The sequence below is a fragment of the Pelodiscus sinensis genome, chromosome 4, assembly GCF_049634645.1.
Source record: "Pelodiscus sinensis isolate JC-2024 chromosome 4, ASM4963464v1, whole genome shotgun sequence".
NCBI classification, from domain to species: domain Eukaryota; kingdom Metazoa; phylum Chordata; order Testudines; family Trionychidae; genus Pelodiscus; species Pelodiscus sinensis.
In genome coordinates this window covers 122,626,669-122,648,883 of record NC_134714.1, presented here as the reverse complement: position 1 = coordinate 122,648,883, position 22,215 = coordinate 122,626,669, and the positions used below count along the sequence as shown (strand labels likewise).

Genomic DNA, 22,215 nt, shown 5'->3' with positions numbered 1-22,215 from the left:
TGAGCTCCAGAAACTCAACCATTATCTTCAGAGGCAAAGGTTCAAAATCTATAATACCAGTGTTAGACAATGGGCATTGGTTTGCAGCCCTTGACCTTCAGAATGTGTATTTTCACATCACCATCCATCCCACTCACAGGCAGTTTCTTCGGTTCACAGTAGGCAAGGAGCACTTCCAATATCACATGCTTTCTTTCAGCCATGCGCAGGATGTTCTCAAAAACCCTTGTGGTGGTAGCGGCACATCTACATTGATGGAGCATGATCATTTTCCCCTAGTTCAACAATTGCCTCATAAAAGGCCACTCCTCAGCAGAGACATACTATATGATACTTGAGGCCAGACAGACTTTCGATTCTTTCAGTCTGATTATCAGGGCTCGACAGACTGCTGTTTCTACTCGCCCATGGTGAGTAGATTTCAGCCAGTTGCTCCATGTCTCCCATTCACCAGTGCTGCGCGCATGCGCAGTGCTGATCTGGCGCATGCGCGGTGCGGGGCTGGTGAGTAGCTCTTGCTGCAGTTTGTTGAGCCCTGCTGATTATCAATTACCAGAAATCCACACTTGAGCCCTCCCAAACTTTGGAGTTCATAGGTGCTCACCTCGACTCCACCACAGTGCGAGCTTACTTACCCATCCTGAGGTTTCAAGCCATCCAAGATTAGTTACTGTAGTAACTACTAGCCCTACAGTTCTGATACTTATGTGTCTACAACTAATGGGCCATACGGTCCATCACACATGGCTACATTTATGCTGCCTTCTACACTGGGTAGCGTCTTTGTATACTCCAGCAAGACACCATGTCCACAAAAGGGTGACTCCATCATCTGATGTTCGAACTTTCCTCAGATGGTGGACCGATCCACGCAATCTCCTTGCAGTAGTTCCATTTAATCAACCTAACCTTCTGCCTACATTACTACAGATGCCTCCCTTATGGATTAGGGTATCCACATGAACAGCATGTATGACCAAGGCAGATGGTCACCATGAGAGGCAGCTCTCCACATAAACATCCTGGAACTCAGAGTCGTCTTCAACACCTGCAGACATTTCCAGTCACACATTCGTGACTCAACTGTCAGAATATTCACTGACAACATCGCCATGATGTACTATATAAACCACCAAGGGGGTTCTCGCTCTCAATCCCTTTGTACAGAAGCAGTGCGCCTGTGGAACTGGTGCATTCGCAACAAGACCACTCTATTTGCATCTTACTTAACTAGCATCACCAATGCTACTGCAGACTCCCCGAGCAGACATTTCGCATGGGATCACGAGTGGGAACTTTGCAATGACATACTTCAATGTATTTTCCATCACTGGGGCTTCCCTCTGATAGACCTCTTTGCCACCTACAGAAATATGAAGTACTGATATTACTATTCCAGAGCAGGCATCAGTCAGGGATCCCTGGAAGACACCTTTCTTCTCTACTGGGGGGGGTCCTCCTCTACGCATTTCCCCCCGTCATACTTAGCCCCAGGGTCCTCAAGAAGATCAGCAGAGATGGAACCAGGCTGATTCTTGTAGCGCCTTCCTGGGCTCACCAGCCTTGGTTTCCTTTTCTCTTCCGGATGTCTCTGTACCTGCCATATGTTCTTCCCAAACTCCACAATCTACTGACCCAGGACAGCGGCACTCTCCTACACCCTCAGCCCCAGACCCTGCACCTAACTGGTTGGTTCCTAGTTATTTCTGCACATCCAAAGATCTCTGCTTGTCATAGGTCAAAGAGGTCTTGATGCACAGTAGAAGGGATATGACTCGATCTACTTACCTCTCCAAGTGGTGTAGGTTCATCTCCTGGTGTTCTGTTACTCATATTGATCCATATGCAGCACCCTTTCATCAAATCCTTGAATACATCCTCTGCCTAAAACAATCAGGACTAGTCATTGCCTCTCAAAGTATATCTCACAGCAATTACTGCCTTGCGGCACTCTATAAACATCACTCTAGTGTTTGCCCACCCAACTACAAAGAGGTTCCTAAAGGGGTTGACTAATCTTAACCTGTCTCACAGACCCCCACCTCCATCCTGGACCTGGTGCTGGACACTCTTACTCGAATACCCTTCGAACTCTTGGCCACTTTGCCACTCCCAATAATAATGCTGAAGGTGGTCTTTCTACTTGCTATCACATCTGCACGCAGAGTCAGCCAACTTGCGGCCTTGATGGCAGTACCACCATACACCACTTTCAACGAGGACATCATTGTCCTATGGCCCCACCCAGTCTCCATCCCCAAAGTGTGCTCTGAGTTCCTCATTAATGAGCCAATCATACTTCCTTCCTTTTATCCCAAGCCCCACACCTCACTACGAGAAGCAACCCTCCACTCCCTTGACATGCACACAGCATCGCCTTCTACATTGATAGAACTCGGATTTTCCAAAAGTTGGACCGCTTACTAGTTTCCCTTGCTAATCGCTGCAAGGGCGAAGCACTGTCATCTCAATGCATTACTAAGCTCATAGTGTCATGTATCACCACTTGCTAGTCCATACGCAAGAAGCAGCTTCCATCCCAACCAAAGGCTCATTCCACAAGAGCTGTAGCTACATCCACAGCCTTCCTGTGAGGAATTCCCCTCCAAGACATCTGTCATGAAGCCACATGGTCATCCAATATCACTTTCATGAAGCACTACACTATTGTGCACCATTTGGCTGTGGACTCCTCACTAGCTTCAGCAGTAATGTTGACATCAAATAAACAATGATTACAGAACCTGCTGTCTAGGCAGTCTCGACTACTGCTACATAGTGACCTACCATGGAGCACACACAAGGACATCATTTGAAGAAGAAGAGAAAGTTACTCACCTTTGTGCAGTAACAACGGTTCTTTGAGATGTGTCCCCCCGTGGGTGCTCCACTACTTCCCTCCTCCCCTTTCCAGGGTCTCTTGTCCTTCCTTTCCATTTTTTTCAGTCACTTGGGTGGGTGAGAGGAACTGGCAGGAGCCAGACTGTACGTGTGTGTAAAAAGGTGCGACCTCCGCGAAATGCCTACTGCATATGCGTGGTCCAGCTGACTACTGCTGCTTAAAACTCAGATCTGTGGTGCTGGGAGGAGCCCAACACCTACAGTGGAAAACCCACGGGGACACACATCTTGAAGAACCGTCATTACTGCACCAAGGTGAGTAACTTCATCTTACAGGGATACTGGAATAGCACACTCGTTATTTTGGATTTTATTTTGAAATAACGGGTGTGCTCAAAAGATGCAGAACAGCTATTTCAGAATACTTCTGGTATCGTGAAATAGCCTTGGAAGTACTTTTGCTCCATTATTTCAGCAGGAGTTGTGAAAATCAAAGGTAACTCATTTGGTCTCTAAAGCAAAGAAAGAGTATGTTTTTCTCTCAAGGCCTGATCCCAAGCCCCAAGAACTCTGTGGAAAGACCATTATTAACTAAATTAGGGTTTAAATCAATCTTTAGAGCACTGCCTGGCATTCTCTGGAACCATGCTGAAGATATACGTATGTCAATGAAGTGAAAGAGAATATTAGGATTTGTATAAAAGAAATTGCAACCCTGTAGAATGATGAGGGTTGAGAAACTGAGGACCTCAGTTAGCTGATAATTGTTTTGAGGAAACTGTGCTGCTACATCTTATGATTAAAATGTATTTGATATATGTGACAAATGAAGATCTTTAATGTTTGATTTCTTAATTAAAATCAAAATTATGCCTTGATCTAGTAAAAATAACAGGTGAATTTATAGTTTTTGGGGGGGTGTATTTGTATATCTATTAACATTAACATTTTTTAAAAGATATGTTCAGAGTAAAGTACATTAAAAACCTGTGTTAATGGTATGACTGATAAGATCAGAACACTTCTATTTTGTCTAATAATACATGTAAATTGTTTTTGATTAACTACTTTATAGTGCTTTATAGAACATCCATACTCCTTTTAAAATTTTTAGCAATTTTAGCACATTGCAAACCATAATAGTAATTACTGTTGTTTCTGTACACCGAATAAAAATTTCTGCTTTGAAGTGGCATTTTTTATTTTTCTGATCTTCAGCTTAAATGCTAGAAATAGCTAGATCATTTTCTTTTCTGTGGTTTATGTCACAGAAATCTTATGCTTGTATTTCAAAAATTACTTTATCTTAAAATAGCACTGTATTTTTCTATCATTTATCTATTTAGCGCGCTATTAAAAATGACATTCATAGTTATAAAAATTAAGTTTAGTCATTTTACATATATTTATGGTGAGCTTGCTTATTTCATTTGCATTTTTATTTCCTTATTAGTTCCTATTTGAAGAATGTATGTGATATGTAGGGAAATTTTCATGGGATGGATTCCAAACCATTTAAATATTTAGAGGTGTTTAAAAATATATTTATATTATACTTCTGTGAATTGAAACCTTTAAGAAATGTAGTTTGTGCTAGCTAAGAAGGGTTGTGGGCATCAGTGAACATACGGATCCTTTTCCAAAACAATATTTAATAAAATATGTATTATTTCATAGAATATTTTAAACTATTACATACTGAAATGTACCATTTGTCTGTAAGATAGTGCTGCTACAGGCCGTGAGAGGAGGGGTCATCTCTGTACTTTTCTGTTTATCTCAAATACATCTTCAATGATGACTGCAGATATGGTTGGGAACTTAGCCAAAAGAAATGGACAACAAAAACGATTAAGGGTATGGGTTTTCTATGAGGAGAATGTAATACAATTGGGAGTTTTCAACTTGGAAAAGAGACAACTAAGGTGGAGTATGATAAAAGTCTATAAAATCATGACTGGTATGGCAAAAAAAATAAATAAGGATGTGTTTTTTACTCCTCATAAAACAAGACCTAGGGATCACCAAATGAAATTAATAGTGTATCAGGTTTAAAAACAAACAAAAGAAAGTATTTCTTCACACAACACCCAGTCAAACTGTGAAACTCTTTTTGCCAGGGGATGAGCAAAAATTATAATGAAGGGCAAGACTATAATAAAGTTAAAAAAAAAGAACTGGATAAATTCCTGGATGATAGGTCCATTAATGGCTATTGCCCAGAAAGGGCAGAGATTATGTCCCTAGCCTCTGTTTGCCAGAAGCTGGGAAAAGGCAACATGGGACAGATCACTTGTTGATTACCTGTTCTGTTCATTCCCTCTGGCACTGCCCATTGTTGAAAGATAGGACACTGGGCTAGATGGACCTTTGTATGACCTAGTATGGCCATTTGTTATATTCTTCTCCTGAAAAAGAGCTATTTTTTCAGATACATTATTTTATTTATTATTCTATTTTGAATTAAGTTGTGTATATGTTTAAGTCCAGTATGCTAGTCTAAATTTCTTAACCATTGGGAAGTTAAGGGAAGGGTGATGTGCAAGTCCATGGGGGAACCAGGCAGCCCTTGCCAGTGGATGCATCCTGGAAGTATATGGTCTACATCTTCTAATTGCCACAATGCAAAGAATAGAGTCATGAAGACCCTACTTATAGTCATTTGCAGCACATATGGTCACTCTACATCTGAAACAATTGAACTTTGTCCACAGATGATGATGGCATTGAAAATCAAAACAATATTGGCATTGGTTATTTGAAGTTTGTTCTTGCCAGCTGAAGGCGACATTAAAGTTCTTTAAAGGAATTGTTCTAATGGCTGTCTTGAGCAGGGCCACCTTAGGGAAAATGGTGCCTGGAAGGAGTGATGAAGTGCCCCTAAAGGAGGAGAGCTCATAACAGCATTGTCCTTGGTTCCCCAGGTAGGACAGGGTTTGAAGGAAGGCTCAGAAACATGGCATACAAACTGACCCACACAGTAAAGCAACCCCCAGTACTTAAGAGAGGGGCTGCAAGTTAAGTATCTCCCATCAAATCCAACCATCTTCCTAGCAACCTTATTGGGAAGCAGCAGCAGATAGAGAAAGCCTGACCTGAGTCCACCATACAGAGGTAATTAAGGTGAGTGGCAGGTTTCCAAGAGCACTCATTCCGGCTGTGTCTACATTGGCACCCCTTTCCGGAAAAAGGACATAGAGAATGCCACTAATTCCGCACCATGTAGCCCGCTGCACATGGCACCGTCTTCCCCACATACTTCTTCAGTGCATACTAAGGCACAGTGGAAGATTAGACGCGTCCGGATGCCATCTCTCACTCCAGAGCAGATGAACTTTTCTCCTGCACCTCTTTCACCTGCCTCATCCTGTTCTGGCAGCCACCACCATGCTGCACACTATATCTCTACCAGGGTCTGCTACTATAGGTCGCCTTCCCTGAAACGGTATTACCGAGTTCACTACTCCCGCTCCCCTTCCCGCTACACGATGAGGTCTTTGTCACCAAGATCCTCAAGACCCTTGCGGTGCTCACGCAGCTATGAGGTAGCAAGAGAGTATTCTCCGAGATGCTCACCGGGCTCATTTCGTCACAGGTGATACTACGACCGTTATTACCATGACCGCCCTTGATTGCTCTATAGACGGTACCCGCAATCACGATCTCCACGTTGCAGCTGTTCAGCTTCACCACATCACCCACCTCAAGACCCGCTTCCTCATCTAGCCCCGCCAGTGCCTGCGGAAGACACGATCTCAGTACCTACTCATGAGGAACAGAGCAACAGCCACACTCCACAACAGGAACAGCAGCTTTTGGAGATCCCTACCGACCAATTGTCATCGTCACCTGACGACATGGTTTTTCAAGAGGAATCTTCTCCAATAGAGGACCATAAACAATTTCAAGAACTCTTTAGGAGAGTTGCCGAATCTCAGGAGATCCAAACTACAGACATGCAGCAAAAACAACATCACTTGATAAAAAATTTGCAACCTTCTCAAAAATCAAAGCTAGCACTCCCCTTTGACAAGGCCATACAGGAGATCGCTAATGACATCTGGCAGACTCCAGCAGCCACTTTGCCAACCAACAAACAATCGGATAAGAAGTATTTCATATCCCAGAAGGGTATGGAATTTTTATTTACGCACCCCCAGCCCAATTCCCTCGTCATGGATGCTGTGCAACAGAGGTCAAAGACAACACAAGGTAAAACCACAGCTAATGACAAGGAGGCTAAGCATGTGGTCATCTTAGGCAGAAAGGTATATTTTTCTGCCATCTCAACCCTGAGAATGTCCAATTACATGGCCCTTCTCATGAATCATGATTTTGACAACTATTCAAAGTTAGTCCCTCTTTTGGAGCACTTACTCCAAAAGACAAATTTTGAAGGTGATAAGCCCGGAAGGCTATACAGCAGCTCGAACAGTGCTGCAGATTGCCCTCGACACAGCTGATGCGGCAGGATGAACCACAGCTACAGTCATGGTTATACGTCGTACGTCTTGGTTGCATCAGGCTGCCGTTCCGAAAGATCTACAAGCCAAAGTTGAACACTTACCTTTCGATCACCAGTTGCTTTTCACTCAAGGTACAGATCAGGCCTTCCATTCCGGCAAAGACTCCTGCACCACTTTGAGAACTTTGGGGATGTACACGCCTTCGTATAGACATAGAAGATACATGCCCTACAATAGACAGAGAGGCCTTTCTCTTATGCTGCTCCCCATATGAGGCCATACGATCAACAGAAGACAAGGCAACGCCCGCAAAAACAGTGCCAGCAACCCAACAAAGCACCCACCCACCAACAGGGCCAGCATCAATTTTGATGTGTTGATCGAGGGACTGTGCACCACCTCTTTGACGAAGGCTCCACACAAGGCACAAGAGTTATTCCATCACTGGTTGATACCCTATCTCCAGCGTTGGTCTTCCATAACCACCAACCGTTGGGTTCAGGATATAGTCACTTCAGGATACGTCATCCCTTTCAACTCTATTCCTCCACCCGCCCCACCTTCCCTGTCCCTTTTCAGGGACCCCTCTCACGAGACTCTCCTACAACAAGAGGTCTCCCACCTACTTACCATAGGCGCAGCAGAGAGGGTACCGGCTCAGTTTCATGGGAAAGGATTTTGCTCTCGGTACTTCCTCACTCAGAAGAAGTCAGGAAGTTGGAGACCTATTCTGGACCTATGCCAGCTCAACCATCACTTGCACAAGCAGAAATTCAAGATGGTCATGTTAGCTTCTATCATCCCAGCTCTTGACAAAAGGGATTGGTTCGCGTCTCTCGATTTACAGGACACCTATTTTCATATAATGATACACCCAGCCCACAGGCAGTTCCTCCGGTTCATAGTGAGCACAGAGCACTGTCAATACCAAGTGTTACCTTTCGGACTTTCAGCAGCGCCAAGAGTTTTTTTCAAGACCCTGGCTGTGGTGGCGGCCTACCTTCGATGTCTCGACATCATGATCTTCCTGTATTTAGACAATTGTCTATTGAAAGCTCCCACCTTGGACGAAGCTACGTGGGCAGTCACCACTTCCACAACAGTATTCAAGGCTCTGGAGCTCATAATCAATTTCAAAAAGTCTTCCCTAATGCCGAGTGACTCCCTAGAATTCATTGGTGCAAGGCTCGATTCATCGACCCTAAAAGCATACTTACCCATAAAGAGGTTTCACGTCATCCAAAACCTAGTTCAGACTGTATCAATTTCTCCCAAATCTCGTCTACTTACCTGTCTACAACTGTTAAGGCACATGGCCACCACCACATACGTGGTGTCACATGCAAGACTTCATCTGTGAAGTCTTAACATTGGCTATTCACGCTATACACGCCAAGCGTCCATGGTACACACAGGACAGTCTCCATTCTGAAAGCCGTCAAGGACTCACTAGTATGGTGGATCAATCCCAAGAACATGCTAACAAGTGTTCCTTTTCACGAGCAGAAACCTACAGTACAGATCACAATGGATGCATCCTTACTCGGGTGGGGTGCCCATTTAGAGTACCATCAAGCTCAGGGTCTCTGGGCACCCCAGGAATCCCTACAGCACATAAACTTCCTCGAGTTAAAAGCAGTATTCAACTCCTGCAAACATTTCCTTCACATGATCAGGGGTTTTACAGTCCAGATCCTCACTGACAACATCTGCACGGTTTATTATATCAACCAACAAGGTGGCGCATGCTCAAGCACACTCTGTGCAGAGAACATATGATTATGGAACTGGGCCATTTGACACGGGATCACCCTTACTGCATCATGCCTTCCAGGCAAGGACAACATCATCGCCGATACCCTCAGCAAGCAATTCCTTCATCAGCATGAATAGAAGTTGCACAACAACATTATCCGTGATCTTTTCCAACACTGGGGGTTCCCCAGTATAGATCTCTTTGCTGCAACAGAAAATGCCATCATTATTGCTCATGAGCGGGTATCAGCGCTGCTTCCTTAGGGGATGCCTTCCTGCTCGATTGGGGTCATCACCAATTGTTCTACCCTTTCCCCCTCTCCCACTCATTCCAAGGGTGCTTGAGAAAATAGCAGTGGATGGAGCAACAGTGATTGTGATAGCGCCCTTTTGGCCCTGACAGACATGGCTAACACAGTTTTTGTGGATGTCGGTGACCCAACCACAGCGACTACTGAAGCTATACAACTTACTATCTCAGCAACACTGTACAATGATTCACCCATACATCAATCGCATGCACCTCACTGCATGGCTCTTAGTTGGCTCCAAGCTCCAGAAATGAACTGTTCTCAGGCTGTCAAGCATGTGCTTATAAACAGCAAATGTCACACTACTAGGAAAACTTACCTCCATAAATGGATCCGGTTCCAGTCTTGGTGTTCAGCGAGAGCTCTCGACCCTCTTTCCTTGCCTATCCAACAAGTACTTGATTACATTCTGCACCTGAAGACGACGGGTTTGGTGACTTCTTCCCTCAGGGTCCACCTCGTGGCAATTTCGGCCTTCCGTCCTCCAATTGACGATCATTCGGTACTTGCACACCCACTAACCAAGAGGTTTTTGAAAGGGCTCGAAAATCTGTATCTTGCTCATAGGATTCCACCAGAGCCGTGGGACCTAGCTATGGTCTTAGCCACCTTGACTCACCCCCACTTCGAGCTTCTTGTGACGTGTGACCTCCGCATCTTTACGATGAAGGTGGCGTTCCTGCTTGCCATAACTTCTGTGCGGCGAGTGAGAATTAGTGGCTCTCTCTGCCAATCCACCATACACAATATTTAATGCACAGGGGGTAGTGCTTCGTGTTCATCCCCCCTTTTCTACTGAAAGCAAATTCTGTTTTTCATATAAACGAAAGCTTGCCGACATCCTACCCAAAGCCTCATTCCACCATAGAAGAATCACATTTGCATATGCTGGACATCAGAAGGTCACTGGCCTTTTACCTTGACAGAACACGTGGGTTCAGGAAGTCTCGGCGCCTTTTCTTATCTACAGATGAGCATTCAAAAGGCCAACATCTCTCCACACAGAGCATTTCCAACTTGATTGTCACTTGCATCACATGTTGTTACGCCTTGTGCAATAAATCTTTGCTGCAACAACCTCACGCCCACTCCCCTAGAGGCATGGCCACATCCACAGCTTACTTTAAGGGTGTATCATTACAGGACATATGCCGTGCAGCAACCTGGTCATCTACTCTTACTTTCGCCAGACATTATAACCTTGCAAAGATATTGAGGAGTGATTCTGCAGTGGCCCAGGCAGTTATGTCCACAGCACAGAAACCGTAAGTCCGAAGCACACTTATAGCATTGGACCACTGCTATGTACTCACCTTGAGTGGAGCACCCACGGGTACCACTCAATGAAGAAGAGAAAGTTACTCACCTTGTGCAGTAACGTCTGTTTTTTGAGATGTGTGTCCCCATGGGTGCTCCACATCTCACCCTCCTCCCTGCTTCAGAGCTATTCTTTTTGTCTTTTCAGACCCTTCCGGTTGGGAGGAAACTGACGGGGCTGGACTGTCCTCAGCACAAAGGCACGAATGGCACAAGACGGTGGGCGCGCATGCGCAGTCCGGATGGGCTACTGTTGATGAAGATTCTCCGGATTGTGGCACCGGGATGAGCCCGACGCCTTGAGTGGAGCACCCATGGGGGGACACATCTCAAAGAACAGATGTTACTGCAAAAGGTGAGTAACTCTCTCTTTTGGTGCCCTTTCTCTGAGTTAGGTTAAGTGGGTGAAGCAAGTGTAGGGGCCTGTTCCTGGCCTGGGCTTCTTGAGTAGCAGGCAGCACAACAACAGTAGTGCTGCAGATGTCATGCTGCCAATAGGGTGGAGAAGGAACAGTGTCTCCTTGCCCTCCCATGACCACAGTATCCTACATGGTCACCCACCTCAAAGTCTGGCCCCGGTCATGAGCTAAAATGGTAGATCTGTGGATTAGATTTATCGTATTTTCACGGGCAAGTAAGATGGGGCACAGCTGCAGTGCCACAATAGGCTGCAAGAGGGCAAATAGGAACTGTCCTGCACCTTTATATAGACTATTTCTTTTGAATTAGTGTAATAAAGTTTAAGTTTAGCACTTATATAGCCATTTAATTGAGTCTATGTGATGGTGATCATGAAATTGCTTCAGAACATCAGCTCTTTTTCATGTATTGTCCTATTTTGAATAATCTTAAGTGAACAATGATTTTTGTACTTTGGATATGAAATTATGAATAGTCTTTAAAAGTCATTAGGCTGTGTACAGAAAAGTCCACCCCTTCCTCATGTGCAAATTTATATTACAGATAAATACCTATACCATAAACAAACAGATCTGTACCTCTTAAGAGAGTAACAAATAAGTCCTAACTGCTTTTGTATTTTTTCCTCTCAAGACCCTTCGTCTCACTTTTGCTGTGCATCTTCACAGGATTATTTTGCATTGCTACCCCCTAATGGTCAGTTTCTTGGCTTTAACTCTAATACTGGTAATTTTGTCTCCCACGCTATACAGCTTTCAGATAAAAAGAATACAATAGCTTTTGTTCACTTTAGTAGAGAAAATAAAATAACAGTAAAATAATAGTAAAATTACTTTCAGGCATTCATCACCTAAATTTTCTTTTAGGTTGGTGAAGGGTTTTTTTTCCAGTTTTTCTAAATTCTGATAATAAAGAGGGTTATGGTTAATTTGCGGATAGAGTAACCTTTTTCCAAATGCACCCCACTCAATAAATGAACAAGCTGCTTACAGTAATTAAAGTAATGTCATCCTGTGTTCAAATTGCTTGTGCTAATAAAGCTAATTGGCAACAGCAAGCATTATCTGTGATTAGTCATATGAATCTAATGTCATCACCAGTGCCTGTAATTTTCTACATAGAGGGAATTTCACATCTGTTTAAAATCATTTGTCTGCTTTCTGCATTGGTGTTCTTTCCTTTATTCTATAAAAGGGATTCTTCTAATCATATACTGTACATGAAAGTTGGGGTTTTTTCCCTGCACCTCCCAGGCAAATGCCCTATACCCTAAGCCACTCCAGAACCCACTGCACCTCCCTACCTTCAAGAGGGTCCTTTATCCTGCCTTCCTAAGACGGGAGCCAGGTCCATTGCTGGGTAGTCCATGTTGGCTGCCAAGCTCCTCACAGGGTGGGTGGGACTTGAACCAAATGACCTATCCCCTAACCACTCCAGGACCCAGCCCAGCTCCCTGCCTTCACAAGATCCATTATCCTGCCATCTATGAAGTGCTAGATGTTGGGTAACAGTATACCATCTACTTTATTCTTAAGCATATGTATTTATATTTAATAATACATTTGAGATTCCAGTATATTGCATTCATCAAAGTCTCTTTATGCCAGTAGCCTATTCTAAAGGATGTAGTTTGCTTACAACAGAACATTCCACTGATGGAATTAATCAGCAGGAGGTATTTTATGGTAAAATGGATGGACGCAAAGGTTTGGCTCTGTAGGAATTTGTTTGGTTTGTTTTTCTGTTGTTTGTGAGTTTTTCATTTGTTTGTTTAATCCTGAAAGAACTACTTAGGGGACATATGTTCAAAGCTTTTACATGGTACCTATTATTAGTAAACTTATGTTGGAAGTGGTATTTTAGAGTAGTCAAATGTCAATGTCAGAAAATTATTCATATACAAAAATAAGTGACTCAATTAACTTAATTTGATTAAAAACATTTTTTCACAAGAATCAAAAATCTGTATATAAAATATTAGAAAATTTACACTACATTGCTTGGGTCCTTAACAAAATAAATTTTTGTTTTTTTGGAAAATAAAATGAAAATATATATTCTTCATTTAAATAATTGCTCTGGGCTGGGGTTGGTGATGAGGGGGTTCAGTATGCAGGCTGCCCCAGGGAGAGAGGACTACCCCAGCTCTCTCTCACTGCAGTGGTGGAAAGCACTTCTCCATGGCTGCTGCAGCTCCAGCAGGCACATATGGAGGAAGGGTGCATATCCCCCAGCTGAAGCAGGTCCATGTTCCTCTGTCCCCTGCGCTCCCCAGCCAGAGTAAGTAATGTAGCAAATTGTGCCCTTTCCCCTCGCTCCCTGATGAAGGGGAATGGCCAGAAATGTTCCCGTATGAATTGGAAGGGAGAACTTCAGCCTCCCTAAAGGGTGCCTCTGGGGCAAGAGGCTTAGTGCTGGGACAGTTCCAGATGGGGGGTCCACCCCCAGCCAACCCCTTTCACCTGCCCGGTGATTGTCTCTTTTCTGTATGATTTAAGGAAGACATCCCATTCTAGGCACATTCCATTTTCCTTACCTTGCTTTAAATTATATTAAGAGGAAGCTATATTCTGAATTTGGTGGTCCTAGTTCTTACTGGATAGGCTTATGTGTAGTGCTGGGGAGGAGCCGGTGGTCAAGGTACATGTAGGTACTAATGACATAGGGAAGGGGAGGAGAGACTTCCTGGAGGCCAAATTTAGGCTGCTAGAAAAGAGACTGAAGTCCAGGAGCTCTATGGTGGCATTCTCAGAAATGCTTCCAGTTCTACGCACAGGGTCGGATAGTCAGGCAGAGCTTCAGAGTCTCAATGCGTAGATGAGACGGTGTAGGGAGGAGGGGTTCAGATTTATAAGGAACTGGGGAAACTATTGGGATAGAATAGGGGGAGCCTATACAGGAAGTATGGGCTCCATCTAAACCAAAGTGGATCCAGATTGCTGGAACTTAACATTAAAAAGGTTGCAGAGCAGTTTTTAAACTAAGAGATGGGGGAAAGCCGACTGGTGCAGAGGAGCACTTGGATCAGACAGAGACGTCTCTTAGAGCGGTGGTGCACAACCCGGGGGGGGGGAGGGTCAAAGCACCGGGCCAGCTGCCATTTTTTTCGTGGCATGGCAGGCGAGCGGAGCAGCATTTAAAGGGGCCGCAGTTCTCTTTCCCCCTTCCCCGGGGGTCACGCCAGGATAAAGGTTGCACACCATTGTCTTAGAGGAGTGTCTATTGATAAGAGATTCTCTAGGTTTTAGTCAGGAAGAGAGGATGGAAGAGGATAAAGTATGGGACAGATCAAATGAAAAACATTCACATAAAAACGAATGTGACACATCAGAAAAGGGCGGACAAATAAACAGTGACAAGTTTTTAAAATGCTTGTACACAAATGCTAGAAGTCTAAATAATAAGATGGGTGAATTAGAGTACCTCGTGTTAATGGAGGATATTGATACAGTAGGCATCACATAAACCTTATGGAGTGAGGACAATCAATGGGACACAATCATTCTGGGGTACAAAATATATCAGAAGGACAGAACAGGTTGTGCAGGTGGGGGAGTGGCACTATATGTGAAATAAAATGTAGAATCAAATGAAATAAAAATCTTAAATTAATCAACATATTCCATAGAATCTCTATGGATAGTAATTCCATGATCTAATAGGAATAAAACACTAGGGATCTATTATCAACCAGCTGACCAGGACAGTGATAGTGACTATGAAATGCTAAGGGAGATTAGAGAGGTTATCAAAATAAAGAACTGAATAATAGTAAGGGATTTCAATTATCATCATGTTGACTGGGTACATGTCGCATTAGGACAAAGTACAGAGACAAAATTTCTCAGTACCTTAAATGACTGCTTCTTGAAGCAGCTGGTACAGGAACCCACAAGAGGAGAGGCAATTCTTGATTTAGTCCTGAGTGGAGCTCAGGATCTGGTCCAAGAGGTAACTATAACAGGACCTCTTGGAAATAGTGACCATAATATAATAACATTTAACGTTCCCGTGGTGGGAAGAACACCTCAGCAGCCCAACACTGTGGCATTTAATTTCAGAAAGGGGAACTACGCAAAAATGAGGAGGTTATTTAAACAGAAATTAAAAGATACAGTGACTAAAGTAAAATCCCTGCAAGCTGCATAGACACTTTTCAAAGTCATCATAATAGAGGCCCAACTTAAATGTATACCCCCAAATTAAAAAATACAGTAAAATAACTAAAAAAAGAGCCACCCTGGCTTAAAAACCATGTAAAAGAAGTATTGAGAGATAAAAAGACATCTTTTAAAAAGTGAAAGTCCAATGCTAGTGAGGTAAATAGAAAGGAGCATAAACACTGCCAAATTAAGTGTAAAAATGTAATAAGAAAAGCCAAAAAGGAGTTTGAAGAACAGCTAGCCAAAAATTCAAAAGGTAATAACAAAATGTTTTTTAAGTACATCAGAAGCAGGATGCCTGCTCAACAACCAGTGGGGCCCCTGGACAATCGAGATACAAAAGGAGCACTTAAAGATGATAAAGTCATTGCAGAGAAACTAAACGAATTCTTTGCTTCAGTCTTCACGGCTGAGGATGTTAGGGAGATTCCTAAACCTGACCTGTCCTTTGTAGGTGACAAATCTGAGGAATTGTCACAGATTGAAGTGTCATTAGAGGAGGTTCTGGAATTAATCGATAAACTTAATAGTAACAAGTCACCAGAACCAGATGGCATTCACCCAAGAGTTCTGAAATAATTCAAATATGAAATTGCAGAACTATTAACTATGGTTTGTAACCTATCCCTTAAATCAGCTTCTGTACCCAATGACTGGAAGATAGCTAATGTAACGCCAATATTTAAAAAGGGCTCTAGAGGCGATCCTGGCAATTACAGACCGGTAAGTCTAACGTCAGTACCAGGCAAATTAGTTGAAACAATAGTAAAGAATATAATTTTCAGACACATAGAAGAACATAATTTGTTGGGCAAAAGTCAGCATAGTTTTTGTAAAGGGAAATCATGTCTTACTAATCTATTAGAAGCTTCAGAGGGTAGCCGAGTTAGTCTGTACAGGTAAAGTGAAAAAACAACACAGAGTCTGGTAGCACTTTATAGACTAACCAAACATGTAGATGGTATCATGAACTTTAGTGGGCACAGCCCACTTCTTCAGATGACCAAAGTGTTAGATGTCTAGGATCAAAATAAAGTATAACTCAAAATCTATTAGAGTTCTTTGAATGGGTCAACAAACATGTGGACAAGGAGGTACTTTTAGCCAGTCATGATTTTGAGAGTTATGCCTGATGAAACATATTCCTGATGATAAAAGACTCATAATAAAATCTATTGTTCAAGAGGGATACACTACATCCTGCACAGTACTGCAAATGGCTCTCGATTCTGCTGACACCATGGCAAGCACAACAGCAACATCCATAGTGATGAGGCACATATCATGGCTGCAAGCAGCTGGCATCCCCAAAGACCTCCAAACAAAGATCGAGGATTTACCATTTGATAAGGACAAATTATTTGCTGCAAAGACAGGTCAAGTCCTTCACTCCTGCAAAGACTCACGTACCATCTTATGTATATGCCCCCTACCATAGGAGATGTTACATTCCCTACTAGAGACAAAGAGACTTTTCGTATGGCAGACAACAGCAAAGACCATTCAACCAAAGTCATTCCGGGTCAAGGAACCAATTCTGGCAAATTACTAACACCCACTTGTCCAACCCACAGGCCTCCAAACAGAAAGTTTGAGGCTTTGATTGATAGCCTGCACAACCTCTCCTCTTCACCAGCGCCACCCGAGTACACCAGATTCCATTATTGTTTGCATCCTTTTTACAAGTAAGCTGCAATTACTTGGGTTGATTTCCTTGGGTCCTGGAAATCATCAAGTGCAGATATTCTATTCCCCTGATGTCAGTTCCTCCAACCTCCTCACCTTTCCCATCCCTCTACAGGGACCCTTCTCACAAAGCACTGCTCCGTCAAGAGGTCCAACACCTCCTATGCATAGGACCTACAGAGAGGGTACCCATGGAATATCAGGGAAGAAGATTTTACTCAAATTATTTCCTGAAGGAAAAAAGAATGGGTGGTTGGAGGCCCATCCTCGACTCACATCAAACAAACAAATATGTCTGCAAGCAGCATTTCAAGATGGTCACACTCACAGCAATTATTCTGGCACTGTGGCTGAGAGCAGGGAAGAGGAAACAGGGTGCTAGGAGGACAGGTTTCTGCAGCAGGGGACAGGTTTCTGCAGTAGGGAGTGGGGGGTAGGGAGCCTGGGGCAACAGGTTTCTGCAGAGGAGAGACAGGTTTCTGCAGTGGGGGGCAGGGGGACAAGTTTCTGCAGTAGGGGGTAGGGGGCTGAGGGACAGGTTTCTGCAGAGGGGGGCAGGTTTCTGCAGTGAGAGGGCGAGGGGACAGTTCTATGGCTGGGAGCAGGGGAGAGGAAACAGGGACAGGAGGGCAGGGAACAAGGTTCTGCAGCGGTGGGGCAGGAACAGGGTTCAGGGTCAGGGTGCCAGGGCGGTCAGGGAGTCCCCTACACCAGCCTCGGAGGGAAGCCTCCATCGCGCTCTCCCTCCGGGGCTGACCCTCCCGCCGAGCAGGGAAGCCCACATACACGACCCCTCAGGGACGACCCCCTCCCCCCCACCAAGCAGGGAAGCCTCTGTTGCGCACTCCCTCTGGGGCCAAAACACCCCCCCCCCCCCACCGCAGAGGAGGAAGCCCCAACAGGTGCCTCCGCCGGGCCTGACTCCCTCCTCCCGCAGAGCAGGGAAGCCCGTGCATGCGACCTCTAGGGGCCGACCCCCCCCACACACACAGCAGGGAAGCCCGCGCACGCGCTCCTTCCAGGCCCAACTCCCCACTCCCGCAGAGAAGGGAAAGCCTCTGGGGACCTACCTGGTAAGTTCCCAGAATGCCAGGAAACTGGAGCAAGGAAACAGCTAGCGCATTTCCTCAACCCCCGGAAGTAATGTGCAGCTGTGGGAAGCTGCCACTACCTCCACTGTTGCTCGAGGTAGGTTGTGGGGCTTCTTGGGGTTGGAGAGAAATGGGGGGCCCAGAATGCCTCGTGATCGACTGGTTGGTGATCATGGCCCTAGCCTCTGTTAGGGCTAGAAATGTGCGACTGAGTATGGCCGTTCCTAAGTGCCACTGGATTTTTAGTAGCGTAAAATCTCCCAATAAAGTTGTTTACCATCTTCCCTGAGCAAGACTGTACTCGTGAAAGGGTTGGCTGACCCTTTAAAGGAGGTAACAGGCCCATTAATGCCCTGTTCCTAGTTTCTGGTTAGAATTTTATAGCATGGGATTTTGGGAAGGGGTGTCTGGGGCAACAACTTCCCCTTTATTTTATTTTTTATAGATGTGTTCACTTTGCCACTAAAGCAGGTCTTTGTTTTAACCGGCACAGTCTTCTTCCTCTTGTAGGATTGTGGGGTTTGGTGCATCTAAAAAGATGTTCTTGAATGATTCCTAATTATAATTTAGATTTTTCTGATTACATTCTTCTTTGCACCTGGTTTGGCTCATAATTGTTTTCAGCTTTGGGTGTATTAAATTATCAAATATTACAGGTTGAACCTCCCAAATCCGGGTCTCGCTCGTTTGGCAACATTCATGGTTTGGCAGGGGCAGTGATGTTGCTAGACCAAAGAACCCCAGAGCAATGCAGGGGCTGGAGAGCCCCATCTGAGCCAAGCAGTATCTGGGGAGCCTCTGCCCTGGCCTGGAACCCCCGGCATTAACAAGACCAGGCAGTGGCTGGGAAGCTCCCACTGGAGCCAGGGAACTCCCAGCATTAGCAGGGCCATGTGGCCAGGAGGACCTGACCTCAGCTGGGGAACCCCCAGCTGCAGTTAGGCTACCTGCTGCTGGGTAGCCCCAGCCAGAAACCCCCAGCTGAAGCAGGGCTGACTGAGGTGGGTGGCTGAACTCCCTAGCACCAGCGGGACAGACCCAACAGTGGCATGGGGTGGCTAGGCGGCCCAGGCAGGGGAACCCCCAGCAGCAGCAGGGCCAGTGGTGACTGGGTAGCCCCAGCTGGGAACCCAGAGAACATCCTGTGGCAACGGGACTGGCAGTAGCTAAGGGTATGTCTACACTACCCTCCTAGTTTGAACTAGGAGGGTAATGTAGGCATACCGCACTTGCAAATGAAGCCCGGGATTTGAATTTCCTGGGCTTCATTTGCATAAGCGGGGAGCCGCCATTTTTAAAACCCGGCTTGTTCGAACCCCATGCAGCGCGGCTACACGGGACTCAAACTAGGTAGTTCGGACTAGGATTCCTATTCCGAACTACCGGTACACCTCGTGGAATGAGGTGTACCGGTAGTTCAGAATAGGAATCCTAGTCCGAACTACCTAGTTCGAGCCCTGTGTAGCCTCGCTGCACGGGGTTCGAACCAGCGGGGTTTTAAAAATGGCGGCTCCCCGCTTATGCAAATGAAGCCCGGGAAATTCAAATCCCGGGCTTCATTTGCAAGTGCGGTATGCCTACATTACCCCGCTAGTTTGAACTAGCGGGGTAGTGCAGACATACCCTCTGAGATCCCCACCAGGAGACCCTGGGGTAGCAGGCAGCAGCAGGGTGGGGAGCCATGCCAGGCCAGTGTTAGGGGGTCAGTGGCAGGGAAGGGAGCCCCAGAAGGGGAGCCCAGGAGTTGTGCAGCCCACAGGGAAGCACTCACCTCCTCTGATTTGGCAAACTGCCTGATCTAGGACAGCTCAGGTCCCAAGGGTGCTGGACCAGTGAGGTCCAACCTGTACTCATCTGTACTTTATTCTTCCTAATATGCTAAATATAACCTCACTTGTTCCTAAGCTACCATTATTTTTTTTAGTTCTGTAATTATTACTCTCTCAGCATTTGGAGGCCCGGGGAGCTGAAAGATCAAATGGGCATAGCTTTCTAGAGACTTCCACTACAAAAAAGTGGGGGGAGATGATCTCCATTCTGATAATTCCAGAGAAAAATAAAGCCAAGCAGAACTTCCAGATAATATTTTTCTAGGTTTTTGGACCAACATAAATGTTGGTCATATTCACTTATGTTTGGATTTCACTATTGGTGAAAGGTTATTATTAATATTTAATGTCTGGCTCATCTCTCTTCCTTTTGTTTCATTGACTTACTTTTTTTTCCCCATTTGGAGCCTTATATTTTTATTAATTTATTTTTTTATTAATGTAACAGCTTTGTGGTTCCAGTCCTTGCTATGGAATTGACAAAGACATATACGAGCAGAGATATCCTACAACGCTGATATACACTGACTACCTGGTCAGTGGCGCAATAATAGGAGAGCTGAACTGCCTAACTAAGCAAGAAATGGAATATACTGTTACCTGTGAAACTGCTGTTCAGGTCAGCAAACGTGACTTTAATCTTTATCTATATCGGAATGTTCTTTTATCTAGTAAATCAGAATTTTTTCAATTGCTATTTATAATAAAATGATGTAGACCAAACTATCCCATAGAGCTCATTGACTTCCAGGTTGGAAAACTTTGGCCCTAACTTTAAGTCTTAAAGGCAAAACTGTTCTAATTCTGTTATTGCCAATCCCTGGTTTAGAATTAGACCAAGGATTGGCAATAAGACAGTGGCAATTCACCAGGGTTAGCCCCTGTTGGGCCACTGCCACTGTATTTAACTGCATGGCTGCAGGTAGCAGTGATTGCAGCTCCTGTTGGCCGCAGATCACTATTCCCAGCCAATGAAAGCAATGGGAAGCAGTGTGGATTGGGACACTGATTCCTGTAGCTCCCATTGACCTTGAAATTAAATATCCGACCAATAGGAGCTGCAATAGCGGGTATTTGCCTATCCCTGAATTAGACAATTTCATAGTGTCTAGCCAAGTAATTCTACAGAATGGAATCTCTCTTTTCTAGCTCTTTTCTTACAAAGCAACCTCAGCAATTACATTTAATGTCTTAAGAAAAGGTTAAAATTAAACCATGAAGCTGCATATGACAGAATAATTCGTATGATAAGTAATGTATATAAGTATTAAGCCATTCTTAAATCATTTTACAGATTAAGTACATGCAGTGATTGTGAAAATTGCTGGCATAGATAGTTCAGAGGGGGAAGTTTCAGAAAGGGCACTGTGAAACCTTGTCCACAGAATGGAAGGTATCATAATCTCCATATCATATGAAGCTTTTGGAGTTGCTTTTGGGATCTTTTGGAGTTGCTTATTTTGTAGTCCTTCCTATATGAGGAAGGTTACAGAGGAACGGCATCACTGTTCGGCACCAATGGCACTGGCTAGGCCTGTTAGGATGCCGGGCAGAGACAAGTCCCCTTATAAGGATAATGGGAAGAAGAGCAACCAGACAGTGGACAGGCCAGAGAAGACCCAAAAGGCACGGAGCCTGCATCTAGGACACTTACATTGGTGTTGGAGGTCCATTTCCCATCCATGCCATAGGCCTTCCAGGCTGTGCAAGACATAAGTGCCATGCCAGTACAGCCACCCCCCAACACCAATGGGGACCAAGCACAGGGGTAAACTACCATTCAGCCTGATCTCCTAGTATGGTCCAATCATGCTCTCCTTGGGTGTCCAAGAGGAGAGCATTCCGAAGTCCCCATAGGTCTGCACATGAGAGACCGAGGCATGATGCGCGATCTCCCACATCACCAGAGTCAGTGTGAAGACCTATGCAGGCATGCACCCCCTGATACCAAAGGCATCAAAGAGATAGCAACTCTCCCTACTCACTGCACCACAGCACCATGCTATAGATGCTTGCTGGCACTGAGCCATTTCTCCCAGTCCCCATCCTAGCACTGTGGCTTGTCTCTCCCACACTGTTCCCTGAACTCGAGGAGTGGTTCTTTGGGGCACCATAGCTCCCATGCTCTAAGCACTCCCAGTCTCCGAGGTCTCCATCAGTGGTGGAGTCCCTGCACTGTAGCAATCGCCGCTCCCACTCCTCACCTTGCGTGTCACAAGCATCTGTTCCTGCTGTGTGGTTTTGAAGGCAGCCTCCATCCCTTCAGCACAGCAGTCGGCACAACCCTCGGTGCTGGCAACTTCGCCACCAATGCCATCTTAGGACATTCTGAGTAA

The 22,215-nt window shown here is 44.9% G+C and overlaps 1 protein-coding gene across 1 annotated transcript in view; it reads left to right on the top strand.

The window, feature by feature from the left end:
• LOC112547202 (solute carrier family 9 member C1) overlaps positions 1-22,215 on the top strand; it is a 384,930-nt gene that overhangs the window by 326,990 nt on the left and 35,725 nt on the right. Inside the window, exon 22 of the mRNA XM_025188925.2 lies at positions 20,328-20,498. Within this exon, the coding sequence (XP_025044710.1) occupies positions 20,328-20,498 (171 nt within the window). The remainder of the gene's footprint in view (positions 1-20,327; positions 20,499-22,215) is intronic.